At 39.5% G+C, this 11,169-nt stretch overlaps 1 protein-coding gene across 2 annotated transcripts; it reads right to left on the bottom strand.

Moving 5' to 3' along the window:
* Positions 1 to 1,184: 1,184 nt before the first annotated feature.
* Positions 1,185 to 10,657, bottom strand: sec23b (SEC23 homolog B, coat complex II component). 2 transcript variants are annotated; one of them, XM_063476792.1, is made up of 19 exons: positions 10,492 to 10,657; positions 8,680 to 8,907; positions 8,225 to 8,282; positions 7,955 to 8,041; positions 7,181 to 7,417; positions 6,951 to 7,033; positions 6,694 to 6,838; positions 5,539 to 5,697; positions 5,339 to 5,454; positions 5,109 to 5,232; positions 4,892 to 4,972; positions 4,710 to 4,799; positions 4,345 to 4,451; positions 3,652 to 3,805; positions 3,394 to 3,471; positions 3,094 to 3,255; positions 2,866 to 2,952; positions 2,524 to 2,745; positions 1,187 to 1,887 (listed from the first exon to the last, which is right to left on the bottom strand). In XM_063476792.1, the coding sequence occupies exons 2-19, from the start codon at positions 8,898 to 8,900 to the stop codon at positions 1,798 to 1,800; spliced, it is 2,301 nt and encodes a 766-aa protein (XP_063332862.1). In that variant the 5' UTR covers positions 8,901 to 8,907; positions 10,492 to 10,657; the 3' UTR covers positions 1,187 to 1,797. The 2 variants fall into 2 exon arrangements, with proteins under 2 accessions (XP_063332863.1, XP_063332862.1); XM_063476793.1 differs by lacking the exon at positions 10,492 to 10,657 and having other exon boundaries at positions 1,185 to 1,887; positions 8,680 to 8,904.
* Between the last annotated feature and the right edge of the window lie 512 nt (positions 10,658 to 11,169).

The following is an 11,169-nucleotide window of genomic DNA, read 5'->3' as shown; positions in this document are numbered from 1 at the left end:
TGGGTGTTGCGTCCAATCTGCACAGAGGATGTAGACTGTAGCAGCAGCACGGTTCATGCCATTCCAGCGCTCACACTTGCACGCAACCTTTCATATTTGCAGTGCTAGACAGTAAAGAGTATTCTTTATTCTGTTCAAGAACCTTGGTGTCTGCACTGAGCATGTTTGCCAAGAGAAAATTCAGAGCTGATGACAAAACATGATTTTACACCTAATATACAAGTGCAAGGAAAGACTATGCGGTTTCCCAGTTCTACAAAAAACAGCAACAGTCTTTTACACAGCTGTACAATATAATAAAGTTTGAGTTCAGGAGACACCTGACAGTGCACCTGGGTTGTGGAGAATGAGATAGTGAATAGGTCAGGATTATAGTACACTCTAAAAAAGAATATCTAAATGTTTGTCATAGAGAACATACTCAGTCACAACTGAGCTGAACTGATTAACTTCCTGTGGTGGGGCGTGGACTGTGGTGCCGTGTGGACGCACCTGCACAGAGGTAACTGGAGTTGCAAGTTGTATTGCGGTGTGATGCATGTGCGGCTGGCAGCCGCAGTCAATAAAGATGGCTCAAAACTATGATCTCTGGACCCGCCGTGTCTCATTCACACTACACTTCCATTCCTCAGAACATTAATCAGAATTATTCAGGGAGAGAAAATTCACAGAAAACATTTAAGATCTTAGGCAGATTTGACCTAAACTGTACCATCTTCAAGTAAAGCGATTCACAAGAGTCACAAAGTTCTCTTAGATCAACTGACCAGTCACTCCTTGCTGTCCCCATGTCAAGACTGAAACACCGGGGGGACCGAGCTTTCGCTGTTGTGGCCCGCAAATTATGGAATAAGCTGCCCCTCCTTACTAGGCTGGCCCCAACACTTGAAATCTTCAAATCACTTTTAAAAACACCCCTTTTTTCCAAGGCCTTTTAGGAGTAGTACCAGAGTCAGCTTGTAGTCAGTTTTAGGTCGTACTTAATCTTTTTATTTTTTTTAATTTTATTTATTGTATATTTACTCATGTTTTAATATTTCATATATACGAATTTTCTTACTTTTTTCATTTACGTATTTATTTTATTGTTATTTATATTTATTTCTTTGTCTTTTTAATGTATGGATTTTAACTTTTAACTCAGTTTTTTTACTGGAAAGCACTTTGGTCAACCATGTTGTTTTTAAAGTGCTGTATAAATAAAGTTGGATTGGATCGGGACAAGAAATCAGCACCAAGACGGTACAGCATTGTGGACATTTTTTTAAACAAGTGGTACCATTATAATTTATTAATGAAAACATTTCTAGACATGTCAAATTTAGCTATAGACAAAAGCAGACACAAATAATCATCCTATTAAACAGCACCTTATACACAGTCCGATGCAGTAGATACATATTTTATAACAAAAAGAAAAAAAAGATGAAAGTATTAGTCTAATCATTCTGCATGTCAGAGGTAATACCAAATATTAAACAGAAGTAGGGATATTATTGATATGAGGACAGTTTGGTTGTGGAGAACTGGAAACATTTCTCATAAATAAGCTGTTTATTGAAAATGAGTAGACATGTTATTACTATCTTTTTTTTGTTTTAAATATACCAATGTGCCATCACCCTTTTTTGTGTCGTATAAACATCACATTGGCCTCCAAACAGCATACTGAAACAAGCACAAACAGTAGACTGTCTCGGTTTGGCTCCTTTACAAAACTGCAGAAATGTTAATGGATCCCGATGGAAGAAAAAATGCTGTATCAATTCTTTTCTCTTTGAGGTGGAATAGCGAGTTCTATGCTGAGCTGGAAACAGCCAGTTTCTTCAAGTGGTCCATGAAGACCTGCAGGCTCACGTCATCAGTAAGGATTGGGGCTCCTGTCTCCTGTGGGAACAAGGGAGGAGCAAAATGGTGATTTACTCACTTTGCAAACACATCTCATCATGACATAACTCTGACCACTTTAATGAGCAAAATGCCCCGCTTTGAAGATTGGCTTATGCAAGACCACTCTCTGGTGATAATCCTATTCTCAGACTTCCGTAGATTTTCTCTTTTTTTTTTGCAGTATTTGTACAAAGCAGGGTATAGTTTGACTCTTCCTTGACTTGGGAAATAAGAGATTAGTGCTATTTTCAGCTTGCAATCTTCTACAGGTTAGCTTATCCAAGACCTGTATTTACTGACAGTTTGACTATCCTGTCGGTGAAAAACAATCAGGATGGACGTCTCAGAAGACTTAAAGTCAATCCTGGGATTTTAGTCTATACTTGTACAAATAGATGAAATGAAAACTTTATGGAAAATAAAAAAAAATGTATGCATGAGGTAGGAGACAAATCCACTACATTTGAGAATTTTACATTTACATATTTGAATGTAGCTCAAATGATATAACTATACTAAAACTGCAAATTTGGTGCCTTTCATTAAACTAAAAACAAAATAGGCTAGTTGAGAATTTCAGTGCAAAGGTTTCAAATACAAATGCAAATAAAACAGTATATTTTAATACTGTACCTGTCCCCAGGCATAGAGGTTGTTGTGGGTCTGCGATGGGTTGACCTTGGAGAGCAGGAAGCGAGCCTGAGAGCCTCCGTGCTCAGTGTCAATGTAGCGTGGCATGGGGAAGCGTGTCTGTAGGATCTCTTGAGCGTCATCCAGTGGAGCCTGCAGCAGCTGTTTGAAGTTCTCATACTCTGCCATCTCTTGGTAGCCTGCTTTTCGCCATTGAGCAATGGTCTGGAAAAAAAAGAGAATAAAATCCAAATGCATCACAACATGCAGAGTTTTGTGTAAACAGTTTAAGCATTTAAAATAACATTTTTAATGGATAACTTGTTAAAAACTCTGCTGTCATACCTCTCCATGGTAGATAACCAGCTGGAAGAAGGTGTCCATCAGCAGGATTCGATCTGGCAGGATACTGCTACTGTCCAGGAGCACAGGCTGTAACACATCCATGACACAATGCACAACAATTTAGCACCAAAAATATAAACACTTTTGCTTGGAGCTGGCTGTTCAGCTACCGGTGAGTAATGCAAAACATTGATGATAGGATGATAGTGTTGAGCGTATGAGGCTGACCTCTGGTGGTCCGTAGAAGGAGTACGAGTAGAGGATGGGCTGGATCATGATCAGGGACTGGGTCAGGTCTTGCCTGACAAAGTGATGCCTGTAGTAGGATGACTCATCTGGGCTGTTGTTGAAAACTTGCAGGAATGGTGACCGTCGCAAGTGGAACATAAACTGTAGGTGTAGGAGAGAAAAATGTTCACACAATGTTCACATTGTTTTTCCTAGCAGAGTAATCCAGCATAACTGAATTAAATTAGGGGAGAGTATGATAATCATAATAATGGCTAGATTAGATTTGAAAGAAATTACCTGTGGATAGAGGGACAGAGACTCTGACAGTCTAAAGGATGTCGGATCATCTTTGTTGAACTGGCCAAATTTCTGACACTGAAACAAAGGAACAAGATAACTTGGTTTAAATACATACCATGCATGACGTTCACATCAGGAGTCACAATAGATAAATATCAACACTCTCTTTAACTATTCACAACACGGGTAGCAGAAGTATTCCAACTATGTATTGTTAACATGTTGCAAACGCTGCTGTGTAGGAGTGTCACTTACCAGGCGGATGAGCTGCCTGTCAAGCCAACGCAACACGTCAGGACCCTCTTCAGACTCTGCCCTAAAGACGCCCAGGCGGGCCATGAGCACTGCAGCTGCTTCTTGGTCAAAGGATGATTCGATGTGCTGAATCTGAGATTGGGCATCTGCCCAGCTGGAGTAGTTTAAGAAAGAAAGAGAAGCGAAAAAGAGAATGGGAGGGATAGAGATAAGGAGAACAGAAGAAACCAGAGAAGGAGAGGTCAGCATAGGTGTGGTGTAAATGACGCACATGCAAACAGGTCTCAAAGGCGTTGGTCTAAATTGCAGGAGTGCAAACATCCTTTCTAGTGAGGAAAATATTTATGCAGCTGTCATTCTCTTGGCCTCATTAAACCGACATTTTACACTCCCAGTATTTTCTTTATTGAGAGGAACCAGTTTCGTAAGAACATACCAAATTTAAGTACATTTTAGGTGCAGTCTAGTTGACCATGGTTCACATCCATTTAAATGAACAATGAAAAGGTTGCAGCTGTCATTCTCTTGGGTGCATTGGAGGCTCATTAAACCATCATTTTACACACCCGACATTATCTTTATTAAGAGGAACCGGTTTGGTAAGAACATGCCATATTTAAGCGCATTTTCAGGTGCAGTCTAGTCGGTCATGTTTCATATCAATTTAGATGAAAAATAAAACAGGAGTCTTACTTCCTGGCGATGGTTGTGACCCGTATCCTTCTTTGTGTGTTTGAGTGCTGGTACTGGGTTACAAACTGGACTGCCCCACGTCCGCCCTGAGGGACTGGTGCATTGTGCTGCAAACACAAAACAGTAGAAACAGTAAGAATGCAGTCGACAACCATTTCTATTTTACTGGGAAAGGGGGGGGAAAAAGAAGAAAAGAAAAACCCATACAGAGACACAAAAAGCCTTTGTTTGAAGAATCTTTTACTAAACAAAGCCACGATTCTTCATTACAACTACTCATTGTTTGGCGTCCTAACATTTCCACTCTTATCAGCTTACAGTAATTCTATCTAGCTAAAATGCTGAGGTTCAAGTTCTTATTTTACCTGATTCACAACTTCAAAATAGATGCCCAAAGTAGTGGAGGGGTTGAGACCGCACACTTTCCATTGGCTGGTGCCACCAATGCCCAATTCCTGCACAAAACAGAGAGTGCAATTTGATAAATATCCCAGATTACTCAACATGACAGTAAAGAATCCAAATCATATCTGGGTCAGTCACTCACATTCTCTGATACACAGGGAGACTTTGAGTTGAGTGAAACACACGGTCCAATTACACCGCAAACCTTCAGCTCTCTCGAGGTCTATAAAGCCAGACAGAGAAAGAAATACAGTTAACGTTTTCAACAGCTAATATATGTTACCTTTGTTCTATCATTACAAATCCCAATATAGAAAGTAATAACACGTATAACTCAAAGGACTAAATCAAGCCTTTACCTTGACTTCCAGGACACCTCCAAAGGCCATGCGGAAGTCACCATTGAAGTCCTTACTAAAGACTCTCTGGAAGGTTTGCTTGAACAATGAGGTATTGAAGGAGTCTCCCATCACAATGTGCCCACTGAAACACAGCACAATAAATTGCCAAGATTCTTAATTGTTTTTTAAAAGGGCATACTTATGCAATTACACACCTTCAATGAATGTAATAAATAGTGCTTACTTACCCAGTGAGATTAGATAAGCACTTCATTTCAAGCAGTCCAGTCTGGTCTAGGGCGCAGGCATAGATATCAATACTGTGGCCATTTGTTGCTGAACGATTGGCCAAGGCTTCATAATACTGTGAAAAACAAACAAACATGTTAAATTTATATAATATGCAAGGAAAGGTTTCAATCAAATACAAGTACTACTGCATGCTTACCTTGGTGGCCTTTTTCAGATGGCGAGCATTGTCTTTCTGGATGTCATGCCAGGAACGAATTGGAGTTTTCAGCTCATCTCCCACCACCATTCCAGGGCCCTGGGTGGGTGGTCCTCCAATAAAAAGCATCACACGAGCCCCTGTGTTGGGGAATGTACCCTGAGGAGACAGGAAAAGGACTTCAGTTAGTGCAAGTATCATTATACCCCAAGTTAACATTCAGCAATTCTGTGATCACCTGTAAAATATATCATAAAAAACTTTTTTGCTTTTATAACAACCAATATGTGCAAGTGGAATTTACATCACAAAATAAAACATCATTAACCAGTCCATTTGAAAATGAACCATAAAAGCATAAATGTTGTATTAAGGCAACAAGTCAGAATAAATGGTTCAAGGAACACGTGTAAGCAAAGGGCATACTTCATAACCAACTCTTCCAACAGTGAGGTCCAGAGTCCAAGAGTCTGGGAAGGTCTGAGATACTGAAATATTTGGAACTCAACCAAGTAGCCACCAAGCAGCAGGAATTTGCTTTAAATATGACGTCTGTATTTGATAATACATTCTATGTAAAGGCTGATTCATTTACCAAAGGGACAAAGAGAACAAACAAATGAGCAAGCTGATACTTGATGCCAAAAGCCGTTTGCGGTTCTCCTTTACATGGAAAAAAATAAAATAAAATAAAAGACTCATTCATTTAGTCATATCCCTTAAGACAAATCAGTGAATCTGAAGTCAGTGAAAGAGCAAAATGTATTCTAGTACAGCTGGGGAATGTTCTGTTGTACTATCAGTTATATAACCACACAGATTAGCAGTACAAGAAGGGTGGTTGACAGTGGAGGAAAAAAAAGCACAAGGCAAATAGGTAACAGCCTTTGAACGGACAGAATATTTACTGTTTGTCAAGAGGATCATTATCAGACAGCGTGTGCTGTTCGGAAGAGGTACATGTGGCACAATTGTCTTTAAGAAGCTAAAGTTCAGGTTGCTGTGAATTACTGTATTTGCTTTAGTTGTAGATAAACCTTGTAAATGACTGCTTCTGTGATCATAAATGGCTTTATGTGTTCTATTTCAGATTATTGACAGTACAGCATCACTTGTATGCACTTAATGTATGAGATAATTTTTTGTCTTTCATACCTCCAGCAGGCCGACAGCGACAGACAGCGCAACACCAGTGGATCGGAGTGGCCGTTTACCCTGAGGGACAGGCCACGGGTCTCTCTGAAGCTCTCCCAGCAAATCTGTCAGATTCATATCGACTCGATGCACAGGCTGAAGAAACCTGAATATAAGACACACACGCACATGTTTTAGAAAAAAAAAAGTGCTTTGCTTTTTTTTGGTAAACAATAACCATCAACTGACAAACATGAATTGTTTGTGCTCCTACGTACTTGCAAGTGGCAGCAGCATCCTGAGGGGCCAAAGGACGACCTTGTTGTCCTGTTACAGCTGGCTTTGTTAAACCCAGCATCTCCTGAAATGAAAAGCAAAGGTTTTACATGTTTAACAATAGCTAACCTTGTTTTTTGTACTTTTTAATCTAAATGGACTTCCAGGTTTTTTTCCCCTTAATAAGTTTGTCACTCCCACCAGACTACCAAAGGCCTTTGGCTGGACTTACCTGTATCTGTTTGGCGGTAAGGTCCTTGGTGCCTCGGAACACATAGCTCTTAGCAATCCCCTCGCAGCTCAGCTCATGAACTTGAACCATGCGACCAAATGTGATGAGCCCCACAAGAGCGTTGGGGGGCAGCAGACTGAGGGACATCTGGAGAGACTCCTTGAGGGCCTGGAGATCTTCTTCTTCCAAACATGTGTCCACCACATACAGGAAGATGAGAGGAGCTGCAGGACCACGCTGTAAAGAGGCAGGAGACTAAGGTCAAAAACTGATGAAATTACAAGCCTTGTATCCAAACAGTCATAATCACATAGTGAAAAACAATTGAGACTATTGTTTATGCATTCCTTTTCATGTGGTGCTGTGTGGTTTGCTGCTTGCTTCATATATATTTCTGTATTACTGGCACTAGCAGAGATGGCATGTGGACATCAGAAGCTCATATTCATACTTTCTGAATACACTATACATTACATACATACATTATTAAACTAGTAGTAGTATAGTTACAAATGCCAACCATAACAGACGTCATGCCCAAAGTGGTTGTGCTTTTATAATTACAATTTAAAATGCTTATTACAGCCACCTGTATGTTTAACTTAGGTCTACTTTTCTGTTATTACATCTGTCACTGTCAAAAATAAGGCATCCCTAAAAAAAACATATATGTGATACTACTGGAAACTGTTAATGTTGACCTTTATACCTTACATCTTCTGGACTTAATACAAATTGTTAAGGTCAGAGTGCAGACATGTATGCAGTATTTACCTGTACTATGTACTCAATTGTAGAAAACTGTGGCATAAGCTCAGCTGGCTGGTTCACTTCTGATATGCCTGCGTAAGAGGGAGGGAACTGCACACACACACACACACACACACACACACACACACACACACAGAAAGATATCAAGATTAACCAACCTAAAAAAGGAATGTAGCTCATCAACATTAAGTTATGAATGCAGAGACACGTTTTGGCAGCGATATGTTTCAAATAGCAGCAAGACTAAACTGTGCTCTTAGCCACAGTACTTACAGGGTTTCTCTGGAAGCAGAAGTTGCAGGCCCAAATTTTTGCTCTGAAGTCAACTTGACTGTAAAAATAAGAATAAAAGTAAGACAATAGAGGTTGTACCTAATTGTCATAAGAGTGGCTGTGACTGAAATATACACAAGGTGTATTTAGCGTTTGCAGTTCTCATGCACCACACCCAATACTAAGAACACCTCAGCATTTAGAAGTGCTGATGTGTTAGAAAAAAAAGTCAAATTCAAATCCCTGCATCTCCTTTCACTCACATTTACATTTGCAAAAATAGCACTTTAGTAAATAAATGTCAGGAACAGACATCTGTGGCTTTAAATGATGAAACTAAAATACTAAAAGTCAAGGAAATTATATCATATACATATACCAAAACGCATGATTAAAATAAACATTCAAAAGGATACACTTTATAAGCTTGAGTACTGTTTTTCTGTGAAACTCACCATAGTGGGTTGAGCACTGCCTTACAGTTGGCCCGGCTGCAAAGAACTGGCTCATACTGGACCGGTGGCAAGTTGGGCCTCTCTTTGAGAGGTGTGAAGAGGCAGGAGACAGGGACTACCAGTCTGGTGGCTTCCAGGCGGCTCGAGGGCCAGAGGTTCCAGCTGAATCTCACCCCATCTCTGTCCTCATTTTGTTGAATGAACTCCTGGTAGGTTGCCATCACTGATCTTCAGAAGGAAAAGATCCCCCAAAATAACACAGTGAGGTTATCAGTCCCGCTGAAGAATTAAAATAATAAGCGTGGAAGTGGTAATCCGAACGGTACCACTCCAAATCTTCCGATGTTCCCTCTCTGCTGTGTACCGGCTTTCTTCTGCTAGCTGCAGTCAGCACCTACTCTTTATACCTGCGATCTTTTCTCTCGTGTGCTATAAAAAGGAACGTATTTTCGAAAGCATGACGCACAAATTTTAACATTAGAAAACCTGACCAGCAAGTTTTCAAAGAGTGCGGAGGAATCCTGCAGGTATTTTAAAGCTCTACCTTTGTTAGTGGACGTCACTGAAACATTAGTGACGCCTTTTGCAAATCATTGCCAAGCATGCTGTTGTAGCAACTGTATACTCTCATTCTTTCTCATGACCATGTGAAGCTACATAGTCAAGAATAAACATCAAAGGACTACAAAAACATGCAACACAAATCATGCAACGTGTTTAACGTGGATTAAATTATATAAGAGTTTTTATTATTCACACATTACATTATCTGTTCTAATTTTTTCCCGGTTCAGCCAACTAACTTATGTGTAAGTCAACATATCCCAGAGCCAAGACTGACAGCACAGGGTCCAGAAATTCTCATCTCATAAAACAAACAGAAAAGGTAGTATATATTCACACAACTAAGATGAACTTGTACAACAAATTTATATTCACAGGGAAATCTATTGTTTTTTTTTACTCATTTGTTGTATTGCTCTAAGCCACTTTGCAGTAGTTTAGGTATGCAGGCTATTGTTATTCTTTGATTAACTGATCTATTGTTGTAAATTATTGAAAGCATGCACTTTTATTGTTTACAAAATGCGCATCATACACAAACTTTCCTTACTAACTGTAATATTTGGGAATGACAACTAATTTCTGCAAATACTGTTTTTCTGTGTATTTTATTTGTATTAATGCTGTCACCAAATTAATGACTCGAATTTCTCTTCAACTCTATTACTACTACACCTGACCGCTTAAGATTGTAACGCTTAACGCAAAGAAACTAAAAAGCCCCCGCACAATCTAATGACATATTCTAGTTTGGAATGAGGAAAAGATTGTCCTTTTTTTAAAATGTATTTTTTTTTCTTTACAGAGTACAAGGAAATACAGAAAAAACAAAAGAAAAGACAAAATTTTGAGCAACTTTTCGAATTTTATGAATCTGAATAGATTTCAACACAACATACAGGCCACGTATTATCAGCAACGAAGCCACCAGTGAGAGTTGGTCTTTATCAGAACTCGTACTCGTTCAAATGCTTATTTACGCTTTGTATGCTGATAGCCAAAACACAACATAACAGCAGTGGCGTTTATAGAAGCCAGACTAGTTTAACAGTTGGCCTTATTTTATTAATCTTCGCTGTAAAGCCGGCTCTCTTTACTTCTCTGGCACTCATCTGCATGCTAACGCCAGCGCGTACGGCTTGCCGGGTTAGCTAACGGAATGTAGCATTAACCTACTTCCTGTCCCTTCGTAAATGAAAGCTGAATTCGGGCGGTCTACTTTCGAAGAAAATTAAGGCGAGCTCTTACCTTTTATATTAAGTTGAGCTTAGGTCTGGACAACAATAAAGAAACTGTTCGGTTCGAAACGAGTTACAGCATCTGGAGGTAAATGGAGACGGATGCCCGAGAGGACACAGAGACGACGTTGAGGAGATCACTCCCTATCAGCCGGGTATGCACTCCACTAGAATGACGTGTTACTCCAAGATCAGACGTGTCCTATTGGCTCGTATTTCCATGACGTTCGTACGTCATGCTCAGCGTATGCAGCGGAAGCGTACAACTATGGGAAAATGAGTTGTTTAGATCCGCTGCAGCAGTAACGTAGGCTCCGATAATCTCGGAGTTGTAGAGCGTGTTATGTCCAACGAAAATTTTGTACTGTGTGATAACGTGTTGTTCAACAATTGTGCGGGACTTGTATTATCTCACTGTACTGACACATGTACATTTAGATGTACTAATGAGTATTTCAGCTGTATGCCACTTTTCTTCTACTTTACTAAATTTCAGAGAGAAATAATGAACCACATGCTTAGCCTTATATATATTTCGAAAGTTACTGTTAATTTCAAATGAATGATTTTTAAAAAATTGTTTCCTACACAGTCGTCAATATGTTCAATAAAAATGAACAAATGGTTAACGGTTACTACCCATTCTTGGTTTTTAGAGTTCATTAATACAAATACTACTATTTCTACT

Source organism: Pelmatolapia mariae, linkage group LG6 (assembly GCF_036321145.2).
Source record: "Pelmatolapia mariae isolate MD_Pm_ZW linkage group LG6, Pm_UMD_F_2, whole genome shotgun sequence".
Taxonomy (NCBI): Eukaryota; Metazoa; Chordata; class Actinopteri; order Cichliformes; family Cichlidae; genus Pelmatolapia; species Pelmatolapia mariae.
This window is presented reverse-complemented; position numbering and strand designations above follow the sequence as displayed.

Bases quoted from the DNA above. Each gene is read 5' to 3' on its own strand.
- sec23b (XM_063476792.1), bottom strand. From the start codon at position 8,900: ATGGCAACCTACCAGGAGTTCATTCAACAAAATGAGGACAGAGATGGG. The intron at 5,233-5,338 runs GTAAGTAAGCAC...GCTGTGTTTCAG, and splicing joins TGCTTATCTAATCTCACTGG to TGGGCACATTGTGATGGGAG. The intron at 3,256-3,393 runs GTAATTTCTTTC...CTACACCTACAG, and splicing joins CTCTGTCCCTCTATCCACAG to TTTATGTTCCACTTGCGACG.